At 38.1% G+C, this 24,112-nt stretch overlaps 1 protein-coding gene across 4 annotated transcripts in view; it reads left to right on the top strand.

The window, feature by feature from the left end:
* Mrap2 (melanocortin 2 receptor accessory protein 2) overlaps nucleotides 1-24,112 on the top strand; it is a 68,147-nt gene that overhangs the window by 21,938 nt on the left and 22,097 nt on the right. For 2 of the 4 annotated variants that reach the window (XM_087188079.1, XM_021240732.2), the window contains exons 2-3: nucleotides 2,444-2,549; nucleotides 4,130-4,263. In XM_087188079.1, the coding sequence (XP_087044205.1) occupies nucleotides 2,545-2,549; nucleotides 4,130-4,263 (139 nt within the window). In that variant the 5' untranslated portion in view covers nucleotides 2,444-2,544. The remainder of the gene's footprint in view (nucleotides 1-2,443; nucleotides 2,550-4,129; nucleotides 4,264-24,112) is intronic. The other 2 variants (XM_004860251.4, XM_021240733.2) reach the window with 1 other exon arrangement.

Genomic DNA, 24,112 nt, shown 5'->3' with positions numbered 1-24,112 from the left:
TGCTGGCAATTTATATCTAGTTTTTGTTTCATCAAAGCTCAGAGAGGCAACCCTTGGTATCAATAATGGGTATGATATAAAATATTGCCTTCACCATAGCCTTCTATTTGCTGTTTGTCCTTGGGCATCTGATGCCTTAGCTGACTTGAGACTTGAATGAAATATTGCCTTGTGGGCTGTTTCAAGGGCACTAGGTGTCTGTTTTAGTCTTTTTTTTTTTTTTTTTTTGGTACCAGGGATCAAACTCAGGACCTTGCTCTTGCGAGGCAGCTTCCAGAACCACTGAGCTAAATCCCTGGCCCTAGATGCCTGTTTTAAAGGAGAGGCCAGAAGTTCTGTCCTCCAAACTTACCTTTGGGAGGTAAGAGCTGAAAAGAAATAGCCAGTAAAGAACAAAAGCCCTTCTTTTTATCTGAAGGCTACCGAGATGGCAGCTGTCTGGGGAGAGAAGGGTTAATATTCCATTCTGCATTTTTCCAGGACCTTGGGGAGCTCTGATGTTTATTCTTTCCATCTCCATTTATTTGCCAGAACTTTGCACATCTCTCGACATGGCTGCCCACTTTCAGAACCTTGGCACATGGAATGTTCATCCCCTTCTAATACAATTTGATAACATATCCTGAAATAGTTTATTTAAATGAAAGATGCAGAAGAGAATAAGAAATGAAAAAACACAGCATGGTAGGAATGTGGTCAGTGTTGCCTGACAGCTGACTTTGACAGAAACATACTTTATTCACCATCCCTAGCTAGCCCTGTGAGAGTGGTGTTACTACTGCTTTCTACCTGAGAGAGCAGCAGGAAGATCTACAGCTCCTATGAACCTTGGCAGCCTCAGGGTTGGAGGTCACTACTGTGTGAATGTGTGGTGTGGTGAAAGCAACTTTGGTGCCTGAGGTGTGCTATTTGTAGGGAGGATGGAAAACATTTCCTATCTTGATTATCTTTGTTTTGTGTACTTCTCACTACTTTGCTGTTCTAGACAAAGCCTAGAGGCTCCTTTTCCCTATAATATTTATTTCCAACACAAATGATATGCTCACACTAGACTTTTATCTTATTTTCCTTTAAAAAGCAATTATTAATTCAGACTTTATCTTATTTTCCTTTCAAAAAAATTCACCAACTCACAAATATGGTAGAGCTACATGAATCACAGAATATAAATTTTGATCTATGGCTTTTAAACAATCTAGACTAATACATTTATATTGTAATTTTATGCACATGGATCAAATAACCACATGGTAAATTTGAGGAATTGGCTGACTGAGGAGTTAGTAGCAAGTGTCTGGCAGAACAAACCTAGGCTTTTCTGTCCCAGCCCCGCATGTCTTAGCTTATAATAGCAGTTCTGGCTACTGCTTATTCATCATAACCTGAGAATTTTCATGCAACATTGCATTTAATTGTAAGGGCAACTCCATTAAGTAGGTATTGTTATCTTTATTTTCCTAATGGAAAAACTAAATCTCAGGTAATTTTTTTTAATGGGTTTGTAGTAGAGGTTGGCAAATGTTTTTTGTAAAAGACTAGAAAGTAAGTATTTTATGTTTTTTGAGCTATCCTGTCTCTGTTGCAGCTACTCATCTTTGCTATTATAATGCTAAAGTAGCCATAGAAAATGTGACAAATGGGTGGTTCTGTTGCAATGAACCTTTTTTTTTTTTTTTTGGTACTGGGGATTGAACTCGGGTCCTTGTGCTTGTGAGGCAGGCAGTGGAACAACTGAGCTAAATCCCCAGCCCTATGAAGCCTTTCTTATGGACACTGATATTTGAATTTCATATAATTTTCAGTGTCACAAGATACTATCCTTTCGATATTTTTTTTCAGTATTGGGGATTGAACTCAGGGGCCTTACACTGAGCTACATTCCTAGACCTTTTTAAATTTTTATTTTGAGGCAGAGTCTTGCTATGTCACTAAATTGCCCAGGCAGGGCTCAAATTTGCCATCCTCTAGCCTCAGCCTCCCAGAGTGCTGGCATTACAGGTGTGCACTACCACACTCAGCTTTTTCATAATGTTTAGAAACATAAATGTACTTCTCTTGCAGGCTATACATGAACATAAGTATGATGGTTAATTGTGGTGTCAACTTGTCTGTTCTTTCACTGATTACTTTCCCTCATTCTTCAACTGCTTGAGAGTAAGTCCCCTTGAGCTTTGGTGATAGCATCACTGGGATGTATATTTTATGGTTGATTTTGCTGTACCAGAGTACTTCATTTCCTATTTCTAATCACTTAATAATATACATTCTGATTCTTTCCTTCCCTTTTTATTTCTCTGGGAAAATGTAATATATAAAGACTCATTGATTAAAAAAAAAGTGGAAGCAGAAAAACCAGTTAGGAGACCCAAGAAGTGGTCCAGGCAGGTGATGATGGTACTTTTCCTACAAAAGTATTTTCAAGTCATTATGGTCGGTTTTACAGATGAGGAAAATGGAGCTGAAATGATAGCCTGAAGATGCAGCAGATGGAAACAGTAAAGATGAAGTCCCTGGCCTTCTGACTTCGATCCAGGGTCTTGTTCTATGTGGTATGGAGTTCTTAATACTCTCCTTTGGAGATTAGCTTTATCCCACTCTACCATGTATTTCTGACCTATTCTCCTGAATGCTCCTCAGTCTCTGTCACAGTTCTTCTCTGCTGGGGGAAGTGCTTATTAATGAGGATAGTGTTTCTTAAGTTTGAATTGTTAATTTTCATTTCCTGAGGAAATTTATTTTATCATTGAGGGAAAGAGTTTCATGTTCAAATAATAAAAAAACCAAAGATGATACCGTGGTAATGGTTTTATATTATTTCCATGCAGGTGTTGGAAAGGTGGGTGAATGTTTACTTAAAGGTCAGCTTTCCTTATAATTTGTGTCTTTCCTAAATCAAAGTCAACACATTCTTTCCTGCATTTGGAGGAATGATTTGTCTGACTAGGCCTCAGAGTCACACACTCTGGTTTCTGACATTGGCAGAAATCTCTGGATCTGAGCACCCATCCTTTGAACAGTGTATGCTGAGGGATTGGAATCTCTTTCTATGGGGCCCAGGTCTGGGAACAGGGAAGAAGGGATGTGAGAAAGGAGAGACTCATGATTGGGGATGAAGGATGGTGATGATTTTGGCTTAGCTGTCCTGGGAGTTATGCCCTATAGGTACTTGTGGATGACTGGCCCACAGTGACATGGAAGAACTGGCACTTCAGAAAGCTCTTGCAGAATGAGTGCAGTGGTGGTGACTGCTTGGTTAATCTTAGTTTTGGCTGGTGTTTCACTTAGGTTTCTCCTTATATTACTGCTATTTGTCTACTTGTCTGTTTCCTCATTACAAAGGAAGGTCTATGGGGTCTTGGTCTGTGTTTCAGGTGTCTCTGCCTGCCCCACAGGGGGCAGACTTGTACACAGTAGCTACACAGTAATGAAACACAATTGTGTTGTTGTGTTGACTTCTTGGAATCCCTGCTGCCCAGTGCTGTGTATTCCAAAGAAGTCAGAATATTGTAGTCCAAAATGATCATCATGAACAAAGATTACACTTGGGAAATCCTGAAAATATGATGAACTTAAGGAGTAAGCAGTGGGTATAAGGGGTCCTTCGCTGAGGATCTTGTTCCATTGTGCAGCTTTAGCTGTCCGTGTCTCTTTGCTTCACTCCATTTTGTTATACTTAGACTGCACATCTTTAGTGATACATAATAAATGTGTACTGAGTTAGTTCACTGATTTTATTTATTTTCTGTAGGTGATTTACATACTCACATAGGTATGTGTGATATGGCTGAAATCGTACTTTCAGAGATTTTTTACATACTTTCTCCCTCCTTCCCTTTTTTTTTTCATTAATTATTGAACATTGGCTATATGCCAGACATTGAGGCAAATTCACAAAAAAGATGTAGTATCTGATTTCAATTATCTTGCAAACTAGTGAATGAATATAAAAAGATGATGGCCACATGGTGTGAGGTGTGGGCAGCTGCTGAGAACTTCCTCCTAACATAATGGGGAAGATCATGTTGAGGCTTTTGCTCCTGAATTCCTGAATGTGGTCAAGAGTAATTAGAGTAACTGCAGTTGTGAAAGAATTAACAGGTTTTGCACTTGCCTTTCTCCATTTGTGCAGGGTAGAGATGTCTGCTCAGAGGCTAATCTCTAACAGAACATTCCAGCAGTCTGTATCTAATTCTGATTATACCTGGGAATATGAGTATTATGAGATCGGACCAGTTTCCTTCGAAGGACTGAAGGCTCACAAATGTAAGTATTACACAGTTCCCCATTGTGATTACTTCAGTGATTACTTTTGCCGAACCTACTGTCTTCTTACTGAACTCTGTCTTCTACCTCTAAAACCTCACAAACCACCCTTTCCACACGTAGACTAATTGCGCAGAGATGGTATTATGTGGGGGCCTTAGTGATTCTGATTGATGAAAAACTTAAATGATTTCTTTAGTGAGAGAATGTGAATCAGTGTCAATCTCAGACAGTGCTTTTTTTAAACATCAACTATCTCAGTTCCCACAAATTATGAATGTTTGAATGTGTACAAAAGTAGAATCCTGAATTATTATTTGAAGAATCTTCTTTTGTTTTTTAAAATTAATTTTATTGATAAATTTTAGGTATACAATATAATGGCATTCATCATTGGAAATTTGCACCTTTACATAATCTCTCTTGGTTCTTATTTTTTCCCCATTCCCCTGCCTTCCTTTCAACTCATCCATCCCTCCCTATTTATAAAGATTTTGTATCCATTTTTACATTTCTCATATTAATTCCATTCTCTTCTTTCCTTTCCCCTACCCCTCCACTTCCCCTTCCCCTTTGCCCCTTTTCTTCCTATTTCACATTATCTATTATACCATTTAGTCCTTATTTACACTTTCAGTTTCTCACACTAGAGAAACTTCGGTATTTACACGTGTGTCCTATTTATTTCACTTAAGAGTGTGGCCTCAATGTGCATCCACTTAGCTATAAATGTCTCTAGTTACTCATTCTTTATGGCTGAGAAGTACTCCACTTTATAAAAAACCATATCTTCTTTATCCAATCTCCAGTTTATGGGCAATTGGGCTGTTTCCAAGTTTTAGCTATTACAAACTGTGCCGCTATAAACATGGGTGCACATATATCACTGGGGTATGATTCTTTTAATTCTTTGGGGAAGATACCCAGCAGGGGAATAGCTGGGTCAAATGAGACTTCCAATTCTAGTTGTTTGAGGTATCTCCATATTGATTTCCACAGTGGTTGCACCAGTCTGCATGCCCACCAACAATGAAGAAGGGTTCCTTTCTCCCCATAACCCCACCAGGACTTCTTATTGGTTGATTTCATGATAGCAGCTATTCTTTCTGGGATGAGGTGGAATCTCAGTGTTGTTTTCATCTGCATCTCTTCAATGACCAGTGATGTTAAACATTTTTTCATATGTTTATTTGCTGCATTTACTTCTTTGTGTGAGAAATGTCTGTTCATTTCAGATGGCCATTTTCAGATTGGGTCTTTAAATTTGGGAGGTCTGATATTTTTTAAGTTCTTTGTAGATTCTACATAGTAGACCTCTGTCTGAGGAACAGAAAGTGAAAATTTTTTCCCACATTGGGAATTGTCTCTTCACACTATTAGTGGTTTCTCTTGCTGTGCAGAAACTTTTTAATAAGAAGAGATCCCACTTGTTGATTGTTTGTGCTAGTTCATGGGCAACTGAGGTTTTGTTCATAAAATCTTTTCCTATACCAATGTTTTGAAGAGTTCTACCTAACCACTGTTCCAGCCAATTCAGCATTTCTGTTTTAATATTTAGATCTTTAATCCATTTTGATTTTAGTTTAGTGCATGGTGAGAGATACAGGTCTAGTTTTAATCTTTGACAAGTTGAAACCCAATTTTTCCACCACCATTTATTAAAGAGGCTATCTTCCCTCCAGTTAGGGTGTTTGGCTCCTTTGTTGAAGATGAGGTGGCTGAGTGTGTCTGGTGTTGTTTCTGCATCTTCTAATCTGTTCCACTGGTCCTCAGGTCTGTTTCTTTGCCAGTACCATGCTGTTGTTGTCACAGTAGCTTTGTAGTACAGTTTCAAATTGGGGGTTGTGATACCTCCTGCCCATGTCTCTGTTGCCTAGAATTGCTTTTGCTATTGTAGTCTCTTCTTGTTCCAAATGAATTTTTGGATTGTTTTCTCAAGGTCCATGAAGTATGCTGCTGGGATTTCAATTGGGATTGCATTGAATCTACATAGCATTTTTGCAAGTATGACCATTTTCACTATATTGATCCTTCCTACCCAGGAGCAAGGGATGTCTTTCCATTTTCTGATAATCGTCTTCAATCTCTCTTTTCAGAGTGCTATAGTTTTCAGAGAACAGGTCTTTGGTTTCTTTTGTTGGGTTGATTCCTAGGTATTTCAGTTTTTTGGGTGGTATTATGAAAGGAATTGTTTGCCCCATTTCTCTCTCAGTGAGTCTGTCATTGGTGTAGAGGAAAGCTATTGATTTTTGTGCATTGACCTTGTATCCAGCTACTTTACTGAATTTGGTTATTAAGTCTAGAAGACTTTTGTTGGAGTTCTTGGGGTCTTTTATATATATATATATATATATATATATATATATATACACACACACACACACACACTCTTATCATGTCATCTACAAATAATGACAATTTGACTTCTTCATTTCCTATTTTTATTCCTTTTATTTCTTTCTCTTGTCTAATTGCTGTGGCGAATGTTTCCAAAACTATATTGAACAAGAGTGATAATAGTGGGACATCCTTGTCTTGTTCCTGATTTTAGTGTGAAGGATTTCAGTTTTTGACCATTTAGTATGATATTGGCTGTTGGTTTTTCATAGATGGCTTTTATCAAATGGAGGTAGAGACCTTCTATTCCAATTTTTTGTAGGTTTTTTTTTTATCATAAATGCATACTGGATTTTGTCAACTGCTCTTTCTGCATCTATTGAGATGTTCATAGGGTTTTTGTCCTTGGCTCTATTGATATATTGTATTACTTTGATTGATTTGTGTATGTTGAACCATCCCTATATCCCTGGGATGAATCCCACTTGGTCAGGGTATATGATCTTCTTGATATTCTGCATTTTGTTTGCCATTATCTTATTAAGGATTTTTGCATCTGTGTTCATTAGTGAGATTGGCCTATAGTTCTCTTTTTCAGTTTTATCTTTCTCTGCTTTGGGGATTAAGGTGATGCTTGTTTCCAGGAATGAATTTGGGAGTAATGCTTCCTTTTCAATTTCGTTGAAGAGTTTAAACAGTAGTAGCAGTAGTTCCTCTCTAAATGTCTTGTAGAATTCAGCAGTGAAGCCATCAGGACCCAAGCTTTTCTTAGTTGGTAAGTTTTTAATTATGTTTTCAATTTCATTGATTGATGTTGGGTTGTTTACAATTTTTAGGTCTTCTTTGTTCAACTTTGGTAATTCATATGTATCTAGGAATCTGTCCATTTCTTCTGTGTTTTTCATCTTATTTGCATATAGGTTCTTGAAGTAGGTATTGATGATGCTCTGGATTTCTTCTAGGTCCTTTTTAATTTCATCCTTTTCATTCCTAATTGCATGAATTTTGGCCTTTTCTTTCCTTTTTCTTATAAGGTTGGCTAAGGCTTTGTCAATTTTGTTTATTCCTTCGAAGAACCAACTCTTGGCTTTATTGATTTTTTTGTATCGTTCTCTTAGTCTCCATTGTACTGATTTCTGCTCTGATCCTTGTAATTTCCTCCCTTGTATGAGCTTTGGGTTTGTCCTGCTCTTCTTTTTCTACAAACTTGAGGTTCAGCATCAGGTTGTTTAATTGGGCTCACTGTGTTTTCCTAATATGAGTATTCACTGCTATGAATTTCCCTTGTAAGACTGCTTTCATTGTGTCCTATAGACTCCAATATGGTGTATTGTCATTGTCATTTAATTGTAGGAACTGTCTGACTTCTTCTTTAATTTCCTCTGTGACCCATTTGTTGTTCAGGAGGGTGTTGTTCAATTTCCATGCGTTTATGAAGTTCTTGTGGTTTCTTTTGCTATTGATCTCCAATTTCATTGTGTTTTGATCTGATAATATACAGGGGATAACTTCACTTCCTTTGCACTTACTTAAACATGTCCTATGAGCGAGTATGTCATCTATTTTGGAGAATGACCCATGTGCAGCTGAAAAGAATGTGTATTCTGATTTTGTGGGGTGTAACACTCTTTAAACATCTGTTAAGTTCATTTGTTCACAAGTTTGATTGAGTTCTAGTATTTCATTGCTTATTTTTTGTCTAGTTGATCTATCTATTTGTGACAGTGGGGTATTGAAGTCCCCCACTACAATTGTATTACTGCTTATTTGATTTTTTCATGTCTGTTAGTATTTGTTTTATATAGTTGGGTCCACTATTGTTTTGTGCATATAAATTAATGATTGTCATCTCTTCTTGTTGGATTGTTCCCTTTACAGGGATGTAGTGTACTTCTTTGTCTCTCTTAATCAGTGTTGGTTTGAAATCCACTTCATCTGCCAAGAGGATAGCTACTCCTGCCTTTTTTTTGGTTCCTGTTGCATGGAGCATTGTTTTCCACCCTTTAACTTTCAGTCTGTGAGTTTCTTTTTGAATTAAGTGTGTTTCTTGTATTCAGCATATTGTTGGATTTTGCCTCTTGACCCATTCTGCCAGTCTATTTCTTTTGATTGGTGAATTGAGACCATTTAAATTGATGATTACATATTGCCTTATCCTTGTCATGACTTTTTTTTGTTGTTGGATTATCCTCCTTTGCTTTAATTTCTTGTCATGACTGATGGATTCATTCTGTTGGGCTTCTGGGGTTGTGATCTTCATTGTCTTTTCCTAGGATATTGTCTGAAGTTTTTTGGAGTGCTTGTTTGGTATTCATGAAGTTCCTCAGGTGCTCTTTGTCATAAAGTATCTGATTTCTCTATCAATTTTGAAAGATAGTTTTGCAGGGTACATCAGTCTGGGTTGGAGATTGTTTTCCTTTAGGGCTTGAAATACATCACTCCAAGCTCTTCTTGCCTTGAGGGTTTGCATTGAGAAGTCTGCTGTGATTCTGATGGGCTTTCCTTTGTATGTGATTTGATTATTTTCTCTAACTGCTTGTAGAATTTTGTGCTTCTGTTGGGTTTCTGGAATCTCCTTTTCGTATAATTTTTTTTTTTTTTGGTACCAGGGATCAAACTCGGGTCCTTGCGCTTGCGAAGCAGGCAGCAGAACCACTCATCTCCGGCCCTTGGAATCTTAACAGTTATATGCCTATGCATAGATTTTTCTTTTGAGCAAGGCTAGTTGGAGTCCATATGCCTCACTTATCTGTATGTCAAATTCTTTTTTCTTGCTTCGGAAGTTTTCTGCCAGGACTTCTGTGAACACTTTTTTTTATGTCATCTGGACTCTCTCCTCTTTCTTCCTTGACTCCAAACAGTCTTATGTTATTCTTCTTTGCATCATCTAACAGCTGCTTGATTGATTCCTCATGGTCCCTTACTATTTAAAAGAAATTTTCTTTTCCTGGTACTAATTGCAATCTCATCTTGTATATCTGAGATTCTTTTGTCACATTGGCTCAGTCTGCTGCATAAACCTTCAGTGGAGTTTTTAATCTCCTGGAAATCTGTTTGGATGTTTTCTGGATTCCATTTGTTTCCTATGTTGGGATTCCATCATGTTCCTCAGCTCCTCTATTTTTTTTATCTGTGTCCTCTCTAGATTTATTAATCATGTCTTGTACTCTGGGCATAATCTCTGCTGTTATCTGAGAAATTGTTTCTTATTTCATTTTTTCCAGATCCTCTTTTGTTGCCAGTTCAGGGAGTCCAGGTGTTTGAGTATCAGATTGTTCCATCTCCTTTCCCTTTGGGCTTGCTTTTGGTGATCTGGAAGTCTGGTTTTGAGACTTGTTTACATGTCTTCTCATTTCAGTGGTGTGTGGGGGAGGTGTGTGTTGCCAGTGCTGGCAAGGTTCACCTCCTCGGTGCTGGGGGCAGCTGTGCTCCTTAGCCAGAATCTTCTTTTGTAATGCACAGTCAGTAGCATCATTTAAATCTGGATGGTTTTCTGGAGCTGTGAAGAGCAACCTATATGTATTCATAGTAACGGACAAGAATATCTGGCTACCATTCCTAATTCCATGTTGTAGGTATTAATTCTCTTTTATGACATTGGGGTGACTAATGATTCTGTACAGAAGAAGGAATGAAATTTTGTGAAATATTACTATTCAGTTCCTATCCTAACCTGATGCTGCCATCATGAAGCATCCTTGTTTTGTTAAATAGATAAGCAGGAACTGCTGCCCACTCTCTTGGCCATCCCATAAACATCCCTGAGATGTTTGGTGGTTTTATATTGAATATCTACAGCACTGCACACATTTTAGGTTATAATTGTCCAGACTGATGGGACACATTGGGAAATATAAGTGGGATTAGAATTAGAGATGTAAATATAGCAAAGGAAGGACCTTCATTCTTTTAGTTATTTCCTGGTTGTTTCTTTTCCACTCTACCCTGTCTTGACATTCATGATTCCTTGTACCCATTTACTGCTCCCATTAGTTTCAGGTGGGGCTTTCTATTTTTGTTCTTTAAGCAAAAGTTCTTAACTAAATTATATATTCTTTACCCCTAAAGTAATAACTAAATGCTTATTGATAACTTCTTAGTATTTAAGGGAAGAAAAAGTACATAAACCCATGGGACATACTGTCATTGATGGAATGCTTTTGTGGTATGTGTGTGAACCTGTTCCTTTTGTAGGATAACCTTTAGGTAAGGATGCTTGCTTATTATAAAGTATAGTGGAAATCAAAATGACGAGGTAAATTGCCATTTATCTCCCAATACTGTACCCTTTTGTATCACCTTTATGTTTTTGGTCAATTTGATCCTGTACCTTTTCTTTAAATTAGGGACACAGAAAACAGGTCTGGTGTTATAATTTTGGTTGGTACATCTCCAGAAACAACTGGGGAAAATATTTTGTGAGCATATTATATTCTAGAAATGATTATAGCTTTAAAAAAATCTTTCAAAATGTAGTCAGTGCTGTAATACATTATGTACTTACTTTCACAACTACACTACTAATGAGAATTGCTTTGGTTTTGACATTCACATCATGAAAGTACAAAAATGCCCAAGGTAGTACTTGCTGTTCCAATGTCTCAGAACTGAATTAAGTAGATGTTCCTAGTATCAGAAACCTGACACCATGAGACATAGAGAAGAATGAAAAAGAAAACCCCAGATATACAGGAAAGTGAAAAGATTAAGTCAACTATTATAATGTGTACATTGGTACAGTCTCTTCCATTTTAAAAATCCATTATTCTAACCTTCAAGTGTGGCATATTGTTTTGCTAAGGAAAATATAAAACTGGTTAGCTGAAGTTTCTACAGAATAGAAGAACATTTCAAAGAGAAGTATTAACTGAGAATAGGAACAACTATAACAGTTATCTTCATTTACTCTATCTGGCCATGCTTGGGAACAATAGCCACATCTTTAGTTAGAGTAAGTTCCTCTGCCTACTGAAATGAAAATTCCTATACTTTTTGAGTCTTTATGTGAGAAATGACCTCCTACAGTCATTGTGAATTCTTCTCTTGTCCTCAGTTGTGGACATATATCTGACATGCATTTGGAACCAGAAGAGTGGAAATCCATTCATTTATTCCTTTAATACATTTATTGAGCATTTGTTTTATGCAACACTGTTTTAAGCACTGAAGATACAACAGTGAACTGAAAAGATAAAAATACCTTCTTTATATGGAGCTTGTATCCTAGTGAGAGAGATAGACAACAGATTAGCTAAATAAACTGTGTCAGATGGTAAACAAGGCTTAGGGAATGAGGATGTAGAGTGTGGAGTTAAACATATAAATAGTGTAGCCGTGGAAAGGCCTTATTGAAAAGGAGAACTTTGAGAAAATACCTGAAGAAAGTATGAGATTAATCCTTAAAATATCTGAGAGAAGGATACTCCAGAAAAAGCTCTATGGCAAGGGTGAGCTGACATATAAAAGGAATAACATGGAGGCCACCATGGTGCCAGGAGAATAAATACAAGGCAGAGTAACAGTAGGAGAAGTCAGAAAGGTCTGGAGGCCAAGGCAAGGGGCCTTTAAGGTCATGGTAAAAATTTTGGCTTTCAACATGAGAGGTTATTTAGGAGTTTAGAACAGAAGAATGGCCTCTGTTTTAGGTTTCAATAGTATTACTCTGCAACTGAGGAATGAAAGTGATGAAATTAGAAGCAAAGACCAGTCAGGAGCCTCTTGTCATAGTCTAGATAGCTAGTGATGGTGGTTTGGAACAAGAGGGAGGCAGTATAGCTGTGAGAAGTGCATAAATTTTGGATAGATTTGACAAGATTTGTCAGTAGAGTGGGAATGGGTGTATCAGAGAAGAGTAAGAGATTCTTTAGAGATTTATTACCAGAGTAACTGGCAGGTTGAAATTGCTATTGATTGAGATGGGAAGGAGTAAGGAAGAAGCAGGCTTTAGAAAGGAACTTTGGGAGCTCTTTAAGACCTCACTTTAAGACCAATGAAATTAAGACATCTATCAGCTATCCAGAGGGCATAGGGGAGAGGTGTGAAGTGAAGGTAGAAATTTGAGCATCATCAGCATATAAATGGTATTTCAGGCTGAGAAGCTGTATAAGTGTATTTCAGAAAGAAATCTGAAAAGGTCCTAAGTGTGTTAATCCATTTTCTGTTGCAGTGACAAAATATCTGAGATAAACTTAAAAGGAGAAAGGTTTGTTTGGGTTCATAGTTGAAGAGGCTTTTCATCTATGGCCACTTGGCCCTGTTGTCTTTAGGCCTGTGGAAAGGCAGTAGTACATAATGATGGGAAATACATGTTAGAAAAAACTGCTTACTTCATGGAAGCCAAAGCAAAAAGAAAGAGGGAGAGACAGGGTCCATATCGCCCCTTCAAGGACATGCCACCAGTGGCCTCACTTCTTTCCACTAGGCTTCATCTCCTAAAGGGCATACCATCTCCCAATAGCACCACAGGCTGGTGATCAAGCCTTTAGCACTTGGCCTTTGGGGTTATTTCAGACATAAACCATAATATTCCCTCTTAGCCCCCAAAGGCTCATGTTGATATTGTACTGTAATATGAATTTAGCCTATCTCTAGAGTCCCCAAAGCCTCAACAGTTCTAGTAGTACTCCAAAGTTCAAGTTGAACGTTTCCTTTGAGACTCAAGGCAAAGTTTTAGCTGTGAGCCCCAGTAAAAATCAAAGAACAAGTTATATACTTCCAAGATGCTATGGCACCGAGTAAACATTCCCATTCTAGAAGGGGAGAAATAAGGGAAGAGAATGGAAGGATTGAATCAAAACAAGACTGAAACAAGGCAGGCCAAACATTAAATCCTGTAGCTTCATATCTGGCATCTGGGGCACATGGAATTGCAAGGTGAGCTCCAAAGGGATTAGGTAACCCCACCACTAGTCTTGGTGGCTGCAGTCCACCTGGCTTCTTTCTTCAACTGGCTCTGTTCATTGGCTCTGGTTTTCCTCAGCAGATGTTCCAAATCCTTGGCATCTCTAACTTTGTGGGGTCTTCATTGCAGCTTTGGTTTTATTCTCACAGCTTCATTCAGTGCACTCTCAGGGGCTGCTGGTAGTGACTCTAATTCTGCCATATACTGCCTAGTCTCCAAGGATTTCTATCAGAATCTTGTTGGAAGCCTCCATGACCCCACAACTCTTGCATTCTGCATGCCTGCAAACTAGCATCATGTGAACAATGCCAAAGTGTGCCACTGGCTGAAGTAGTAGCCAGCCTGCTTGGACGATGGCGGTAACATGGCAGTAACATCCAGTGCCTGGATGTCTGAACATGGAGAGTCAGATTCCAGGGAAACAATTCCTTACATGGCGCTATACAAGAAGAGTGCCCTGAGCTTGTCTTCTCAAACAAAAATCTTTGAGGCTACAATAGGTATGTTCTTGCTAATTCCTGAAATGCTCTCAAGGCATTTTTCTTGTTGTCCTGGTGCAAAGCAAGTGGCTTCTTTTTAAGGGTGGCAGTCTTTTTGGCAATTGTACCATCCTTGGCTACAACTTTAAATGTTTTCCCTTTCTGACAAAATTGCAAGTTTTTCCAATTTTTATCTCCTTTTAAAAAATTATTATTATTCCTGATTCTTACTGTAAATCTGGCTGGAAACAGCCAGCAATATCCATACTACAGCCATAATGTTGTGCTACCTTGAAATTTCCTTCACCAAGTAAGCTGATCCATTACCTTTAAACTCTACCTTCCATAAAATCTCAGAGCATGGAAAAAAATGTAAAGTTCTTTGCCAGAATCTAATACAAATGGCCTCTAGTCCAATTCTGAATAGAATTCCCAATTCTTCATTTTTGTCTGAAACTACACCATTATAGCCTTAACTGCCCATATTTCTGTCAGCATTCTAGTCTGAGTGCCCATCAGAATGGTCCAGTAAGTGCTAGTTATAGCATCCTGGGTCTCTTTTTTTTTTTTAGCCCATTCCTCCAAACTCCTCCCATAAACCACTTTCAAAGGCTTCTGAACCATATTGTCAAGAATAGTCACAACAACAGTCCCACTTCAAGGTACTGATTTTCTGTGTTAGCTTTCCATCATTATGACAAAATATCTGAGATAACAACTTAAAAGGGAACAAGCTTTGTTTTGGTTCAGAGTTTCAGAAGTCAGTTCATGATCATTTGGACCGGTTGCTTTTGGGCATGTGACAAGGCAATATACCATGCTGGGAAATGCATGGCAGAAGACTCTGATCACCTTATGGCAGCCAGGAAGTAGAGGAGAGAGAAGAGGGGTCAAGGTCCTAATACTCCTTCAAGGGCACACCCTCAGTGACCTCACTTCCTTTCGCTAGGTCCCATCTCCTAAACTTTGTACCACCTCCCTAGAGTGCCAAAGGCTAGTGATCAGGATTTTATCACTTGGCTTTTGGGGAACATTTCAGACTCAAACCACAATACACTGTTACTTTTAGAAGTTGACCATTTGATAAAGAAATAGCAAAGGAGCCTGAGAAGAATGTACAGAGAAGGAGAAAGAAAACTGGGAAATTGTGCTTTCCCGAAAGCCAATTGAGGAAAGGGTTTCAAGGATGAGACATTAGTCTGTATCACATGCTACTATTAGAGGAGTGACCAGTGAGCAGACGGGTGAGGACCTCAGCCACATGGAGCTGGGGCTGTGGCCCACCCACCTCACGCTGCCCCCAACCTCACCTCACTCTGTCCCCACCCCACCTCCAAGCAATGAGCAGAGCCGTGCAGGCACCTGCAGCACCACTGAGCCAAGCACCCCCACCCCAGCCCAGCAGGACCCCACCACCCCCCAACCCTGTCACCTCTGACCTCCTGGCTGCATAGGTACCTGGTCCCACACTGCACACACTGCAGAGGCATAGGGGGTCATAAAGCCCATTGTCCTGAGCTCCAGAAGATAGAGCACAAGTGAACAACAGAAAGAGGGCCTCTCTCAGGCTCCTTGATGAAAATTAAAGTCCACTGGAAAAGTGAAGAGAATCTCTGCAATAACGGCACACTAGACCACTGTAGTTGGTAAGTCGGAGGGATCATCACCTCCCATCAGAACCTGGACTATCTTAAGGGGAAAGGCAGCTGGAACCTGCAGTAGAACCTTGCAGAGTTCAACCCTGCAGGAGGTCAGGGAGCTCAACTCAGGGGTCTGCTACTGGCTTGCTGAGACTAATTGACTTATATCTGCACACTGCTGTCCATGTTGTCTATTTTGAGCAGAGACATACCCTGAAGGAGGCCCTTCATTTTTATTTTTTATTTGTTATTCTCAAAATTATATTTTGTCTTATTTTTAATTTTTAATTTTTATTTTTTTCTACTCTTTTCAAATTTTTCTTTTATTTCTTCTTTTTCCTTTTTTTTCTTTTCTTTCTCTCTCTCTCACTCTCTTGCTCTCGCACATTGTTCTTCATATCCCTTTTTGTCCCTGTTCTGGCCCTAATTCAGATTTCTTCTTTCTTCTTCCTTCTCTCAATTGTCACTAGTTTTAAAGGAAAGTAGATACAGTTTCTAGCTTCCCTATTGGTGTTAGGTTGTTCTGTTCTCATCTTTGTTCTTTCATTCTGTCTTTTCCTCTTGTCTTCAACAGTTTCCTAGAGTTTGCATGATCTTCCTCTGTCCTCTGGCCTCACTGCTAACTTTTCCCTATCCTTCTATCTACCTTTCCCTCCTTCCCCAACTCCTTCTAAGTCCCCATCCTGAGGGGTAAAGTTGCTATATTGAAGAGTTTATTCACTGTAAACATATTTTGTGCTGGTCTTGGATTTTTATTTAATTCACACAGTTAAAGGTGATAGATTAGTAACTACCACAAATTGTTATTTTCTAAGCTGTGCTTGATGCTAGGTGTTGCTGAATGTATCACTTGGGCTAAGGTGTTGTGATTGATCTAATTAGTTGTCCTTCCTGATATAATGAAAATGAGATTGCCTCAGAGTCATTAGAGACTCAAAACCTAAAGACCAGCTATATCTGGAAGACACCTCTGAGAAGCAATCATTCCATAAGGGTTCTCAGTACAAGCAACAAAGATACAATAAGCAATATCAAAGTATCAACCCAGGAATTAAACCAAAGACAGTACCAACAACAAAAATAAAAATGAGAAGACATTTAAGCAAGGCACAAACCCAGACTTTCACCCCACCAAAGGAAAATTCTGGGGGAAACAAGGTAGAAAAGTCTGATAATCAACCACCTGGATACCCGAACTGATAGCACAAGAAGTAACAAAAAAGATGAATGAGGCTCTAGAAAAATTCAAAACAGAAAAAATTTCCCAGATAACTACAGAAATGGTGAGCAGAATGAAAGACATAATTAGAGACTGTAAAACAGAAACAGATAAAAAAAAATAGATGAGTTCAAGACAATGATGGAAACCATGAATGCCCATCATAGGAAAGAAGTGGAAAACATGAATACCCTAAAAAGGAATGAAGTGGGATCCATGAAACAGATTTGAACAGATATCCAGGAGATTAAAAACTCTATTGAAAGCATACACAGCAGACTGAGCCAATCTGAAGACAGAATATCAGATAAAGAAGACAGGATGGCAGTCAGTGACCATCTTAAAAATAGTAAGGGACCATGAGAATCCAATCCAACAGCTCCTAGATGACACAAAGAAGAATAATATAAGACTGATAGGAGTCCATGAAAAAGCAGGCAAAAGTAAAAATGACATTAAAAAACTTCACAGAATTAATGACAGAAAATGTCCCAAAAAGAACAAAAGAATTTGATATACAGATAAGTGAGGAATATAGGGCACCAAATAGCCATGATCAAAAAAAATCTACACCAAGACATATAATAATCAAGATCTCAGAAACCCAACAGAAGAACAAAATACTACAAGCACTTAGAGAAAAGAAATAAATCACATGCAAAGGAAAGCCCATCAGAATTACAGCAGACTTCTCAACACAAACCCTCAAGTCAAGGAGAGCCTGGAGTGAGGTATTTCAAGCCCTGAAAGAAAACAACCTCCAACCTAGACTAATGTATCCTGCAAAACTAGCTTTCAAAATTGATTGGGAAATAAAATACTTCCATGACAAAGAACACCTGAGAAACTTCATGAAAGCCAAACTAGCTCTCCAAACAATCCTAAACAACATCCTAGTAACAAAGGTCACAACTCCATGAGGCCCAATAGAGCAAATTCATCAGGCAAGGCAAGAAATTAAAGGGAGAGGGAGAAAAATTTTAAAAAGAACCAACAACAGGAAAATAATGATAATGATAAGTCAATACATATCAGTTATAACCATAAATGTTAATGGCCTCGATTCACCAATTAAAAGAAAAAGACTGGCATAATGGATTAGGAAGCAAAGTCCAACAATATGCTTTATACACAAAATGAACCTAGTTAAAAAACAAATTCAAAGACTGAAAGTAAAAGAATGAAAAACAGTTCTTCATTTGACAGGAATCAGGAAAAAACAGGGGTAGCTATCTTATTTGCAGACAAAGTAAATTTTAAACCAAAACTAAGAGAGACAAAGAAGGTCATTACATCCTTGTAAAGGGAACAATTCAAGAGGAAGAGATGACAATCAAAAATATATATGCATCAAACACTAGGGCACCCAACTATACAAAACAAATATTAGGGGACATGAAAAACCAAATAAGCACTAATACAATTGTAGTGGGGGACCTCAGTACCCCACTGTCACAAAGAGACAGATCATCTAGGTGAAAAATCAACAACGAAATACTAGAACTGAACCAAGCTTTTGAACAAATGGTCTTAACAGACGTCTACAGAGCGTTCCACCCCACAAAATCAGAATGTACATTTTTTTTGACTGCACACAGGTCATTCTCCAAAATACACCACATACGACCTCATAGAACATGTTTAAGTACATGCAGAGGAATTGAAGTTATCTTGTGTATATTGCCAGACCATAGTGCAATTAAACTGGAGATCAGTAGCATAAGAAACTGCAAAAACTTTACAAACACATGGAAATTGAATAACACTCTCTTGAATAACCATTGGGTCACAGAGGAAATTAAAGAAGAAATTAGACAGTTTTTACAAATAAATGATAATGTCAGTACAACATACAGGAATCTGTGGGACACAGTGAAAGCAGTTCTACAAGGGAAATTCATAGCAGTGAATGCCCCTATTAGGAAAACAGAGAGAGCTCAAATAAATAACCTAATACTGAACCTCAAGCTCCTAGAAAAAAGAAGAGCATGACAAACCCAAAGCTCATATAAGAGAAGAAATTATAAAGATCAGAACAGAAATCAATGCAATGGAAACTAAGAGAATGATACAAAAATCAATGAATCAAAGAGTTGGTTTTTCGAAAGAATAAAGAAAAGTGATAAACCCTTAGCCAACCTTATCAAAAAAAGGAAAGTAAAGGCTCAAATCCATGCAGTTAGGAATGAAAAAGATGAAATCACAACAGATCCAGCAGAAATCCAGAGGATCATCAGTACCTGCTCTGAGAATGTGTTCTCTAATAAAATGGAAAACAGAGGACATGGACAGATTTCTAGATACATATGAATTACCAAATTTGAATGAAGAAGATACAAAAATTCTAAACACTGCAATTACAATCAGTCAAATTAAAAATGTAATTAAAAATTTACCAGCAAATAAGATCCCAGGTCCTGATGGCTTCACTGCTGAACTCTACAAGACATTTAGAGAAGAACTATTGCCACTACTCTTTAAAATTTTCAGTGAAATTGAAAGGGAAGCAATACTTCCAAATTCATTCCTGGAAGCAAGTGTTACTTTGATTCCAAAACTAGGGAAAGACCCAACCAAAAAAGAGAACTACAGGCCAATCTCCATAATGAACATAGATGCAAAAATCCTCAACAAGATCCTGGCAAACAGAATACAGAGGGTCATCAAGAAGATCATACACCCTGACCAAGTTGGATTTATCACAGGGATGCAAGTTCAACATACTTATATCAATAAATGTAATCTGTTAATATTAACAGATTGAAGATCAACACCCATTCATGATAAAAATCCTACAGAAAATTGGAGTAGAGGGTCTTCATCTCAACTTGATAAAGGCTATCTATGAAAAACCAACAGCTGACATCATACCAAATGGTCAAAAACTGAAAACCTTCACACTAAAATTAGGAACAAGACAAGGATGTCCACTATCACCACTCCTATTCAATATGGTTTTAGAAACATGAGACACAGCAATTAGACAAGAAAAAGAAGTAAAAGGAATAAAGACAGGAAAGGCAGAATTTAAACTGTCATTATTTGCTGATGATATGATACTCTACCTTGAAGACCCAAAAACTCCTCCAAAAGACTTCTAGACTTAATTGACAGATACAGTACAGTAGCTGGTAAGGTAAACTCTTCAAAAATCAGTAGTCTTCTTGTACAGAAATAACAGACTCAGTGAGAGAGAAATTAGGGAAACAATCCCTTTCACAATAGCATCCAAAAAAATGAAATATCTAGGAGTCAATCTAATGAAGGAAGCAAAAGACCTCTACATTGAGAACTGCAACACTCTGAAAAAAGAGATCAAAGAGGATATAAGAAAATGAAAAGATATCCCTTGTTCCTGGGTAGGAAAAACCAATATAGTGAAAATGGCCATACTTCCAAAACTGCTATACAGATTCAACGCAGTCCTGTTTGAAATCCCAACATATTTCACAGAACTAGAGAAAATAATCCAAAAGTTCATCTGGAACCAGAAGAGACCTAGAATAGCAAAAGCAATTCTAGGCAACAGAGTCATGGCAGAGAATATCACAATTTCCAACTTGAAACTGTATTACAAAGCCACTGTGATAAAAACAGCATGATATTGGCAAACAAACAGACCCGAGGATCAGTGGAATAGATTAGAAGATGCAGAGCTGGGGATTTAGTTCAGTGGTTTCTCTGCATGCTGCGCAAGTGCAAGGATGCGAGTTTGATCCCCGGTACCAAAAAAAAAAAAAAAGGTTATCGAAACAATTTCATTGTTGACTTCGAGGCCCAGTGTTTAGCTCAGTGGTTTTGCCACCTGCTGCGCAAGTGCAAGGACCCAAGTTTGATTCCCGGTTCCAAAAAAGAAGGTGCAGAAACAATTCCAGACATACTCAGCTAACTTATCTTTGTCAGAGGAGCCAACCATCCTCACTGGAGGAAAGATAGCTTCTTTAATAAATGGTGTTGGAAAAACTGGAGTTCAACTTGCCAAAGATTAAAACTAGACCCCTATCTTTCACCATGCACTAAACTAAAATCCAAAGGCATTAAAGATCTAAATATTAAAACAGAAACAATAAACTTTCTGGAAGATAAGTTAGGTAGAACTCTCAAAGACATTGGCATAGGAAAGGACTTTAATCCTCAGTACCTAGGAAATTAGCTCAAAGAATCAACAGCTGGTATCTCATCTTATTAAAAAGCAAGAGAAACCACCAACAGGCTAAAAGACAACCTACAATGTGGGAAAATATTTTATCAGCTATTCCTCAGACAAAGGTCTACTATCCAGAATCTATAAAAAACTAAAAAATAATCAGACCCCCCCCAAATATAAAGACCCAATTGAAAAATGGGCATCTGAAATGAACAGACATTTCTCAGACAAAGAAGTATAAATAGCAAATAAATAAATGAAAAAATGTTCAACATCACTGGTCATTAGAGAGATGCAAATGAAAACAATGCTGAGATTCCACTTCACTCCAGAAAGAATGGCTGCTATCATGAAATCAACCAATAACAAATTCTGGTGGGGGTGTGGAGAGAAAGGAACCCTTCTCCATTGTTGGTGGGAGTGCAGACTGGTGCAACCACTCTAGAAATCAGTGTGGAGATAACTCAAAGAACTAGGGCTGGAGGTCCCATTTGACCCAGCTATTTCCCTGCTGGGAATCTTCCCCAAAGAATTAAAAAAATCATACCACAGCAATATATGTGCACTTATTTTTTTTTGTATTAAATTCTTTTATTGGTACATTGTAGGCATACAACACAATTACATTTCTCATTGGGAATTGTACCTTCATATGATGCAACTTGGTTCGTATTGTTTCCCCATTCCTAGCCCTCCCTTCATGCCCTCCACCCTTCCCTATTTACAAAGACTTTATTTCCATTTTTTCCATTTCTCATCATGTTTTCCTTTCCCTTCTTTCCTTTCCCCTGTGCCTCCCACTACCCCTACCCCTTTGGACCTTTTCTTCCTATTTTACATTATCGATTATTCATTCTAATCATTGGTATATTTTAGGTATACAATATAATGACATTTATCATTGGAAATTTGCACCTTTACATAGTCTCTCTTGGTTCTTATTTTTCACCTTTGCCCAGCCCTCCCTTCAACCCCTCCAGCCCTCCCTATTTACAAAGATTTTGTTCCTATTTTTCCATTTTCTCATATTAATCCCATTCCCTTCTATCCTTTCCCTTAGCCCTCCCACTTCCTTCCCCTTTGCCCCTTTTTCTTCCTATTTCACATTACCTATTATACATTTAGTCCTTATTTACACTTTCAGTTTCTCACACCAGAGAAACTATTTGCTATTTACACATCTGTGTCCTATTTATTTCACTTAAGAGTATTGCCTCAATATGCATCCACTTAGCTATAAATGTCTGTAATTTCTCATTTTTTATGGTTGAGTAGTACTCCATTTTATTAAAAAAACACATTTTCTGTATCCAGTCTCCAGTTGATGGGCATTTGGGCTGTTTCCAAGTTTTAGCTATTACAAACTGCGCTGCTATGAACATGGGTGCACATATATCACTGTGGTATGATTCTTTTAATTCTTTGGGGAAGATCCCCAGCAGTGGAATAGTGGGGTCAAATGGGATTCCCAGTCCTAGTTCTTTGAGGTATCTCCATACTGATTTCCACAGTGCTTGCACCACTCTACACTCCCACCAGCAGTGGAGCAGGGTTCCTCTTTCCCCACAGCCCTGCCAGCATTTGTTATTGGTTGATTTCATGATAGCAGCCATTCTTTCTGGAGTGAAGTGGAATCTCAGCATTGTTTTCATTTGCATCTCTCGAATGACCAGTGACATTGAACATTTTTTCATGTATTTATTTGCTATTTCTACTTCTTTGTGTGAGAAATGTCTGCTCATTTCAGATGCCCATTTTCGGATTGGGTCTTTAAATTTGGGAGATCTGATCTTTTTAAGTTCTTTATAGACTGGAGATAGTAGACATTTGTCTGAGGAAGAGCAGGTGAAGACTTTTCCCACATTGTGGATTGTCTCTTCACACTGCTGGTGGTTTCTCTTGCTGTGCAGAAGCTTTTTAATAAGAAGAGATCCCATTTGTTGATTGTTTGTGCTAGTTCATGGGCAACTGAGGTTTTGTTCCTAAAATCTTTTCCTACACTGATGTCTTCAAGGGTTCTACCTAACCTCTGTTCCAACTGGTTCAGAGTTTCTATTTTATTATTTAGATCTTTAATCCATTTTGATTTTAGTTTAGTGCGTGGTGAGAGATACAGGTCTAGTTTTAATCTTTGGCAAGTTGAAGCCCAATTTTTCCAGCACCATTTATTAAATAGGCTATCTTTCCTCCAGTGAGGGTGTTTGGCTCCTTTATCGAAGATGAGATGCCTGAGTATGTCTGGCGTTGTTTCTGCATCTTCTAATCTGTTCCACTGGTCCTCAAGCCTATTTCTTTGCCAGTTCCATGCTGTTTTTATCACAGTAGCTTTGTAGTAGAGTTGCAGGTTGGGGATTGTGATACCCCCTGCCATGTCTCTGTTACCTAGAATTGCTTTTGCTATTCTGGGTCTCTTCTTATTCCAAATGAATTTTTGGATTGTTTTCTCGAGGTCTACGAAGTATGCTGCTGGGATCTCAATTGGAATTGCATTAAATCTAGATAGCAGTTTTGGAAGTATGGCCATTTTCACTATATTAATCCTTCCTACCCAGGAGCAGGGGATGTCTGTCCATTTTCTGATATCATCTTCAATCTCTCTTTTCAGAGTGCCATAGTTTTCAGAGAAGAGGTCTTTGATTTCTTTCGTTAGGATGATTCCTAGGTATTTCAGTATTTTGGATGGTATTGTGAAAGGAATTATTTGCCCTATTTCTCTCTCAGTGAGTCTGTCATTTGTGTAGAGGAAAGCTATTGATTTTTGTGTGTTGACCTTGTAACCAGCTACTTGACTGAATTTGGTTAAGTCTAGAAGACTTTTGGTGGAGTTCTTGGGGTCTTCTATATAGAGTATCATGTCATCTGTAAATAATGACAATTTGACTTCTTCATTTCCTATCTTTATTCCTTTTATTTCTTTCTCTTGTCTAATTGCCATGGCTAATGTTTCCAGAACTATATTGAACAAGAGTGGTGATAGTGGACATCCTTGTCTTGTTCCTGATTTTAGTGTGAAAGTTTTCAGTTTTTGACCATTTAGTATGATATTGGCTGTTGATTTTTCATAGATGGCTTCTATCAGTTTGAGGTAGAGACCATCTATTCCAATTTTATATAGGGTTTTTATCA

This window comes from Heterocephalus glaber, unplaced genomic scaffold, assembly GCF_053883595.1.
Source record: "Heterocephalus glaber isolate CG9 unplaced genomic scaffold, H.glaber_assembly_v1.0 deba00001523, whole genome shotgun sequence".
NCBI lineage: Eukaryota > Metazoa > Chordata > Mammalia > Rodentia > Bathyergidae > Heterocephalus > Heterocephalus glaber.
Note: the sequence above shows the minus strand (reverse complement) of the source record. Positions and strands in the feature narration are given on the sequence as shown.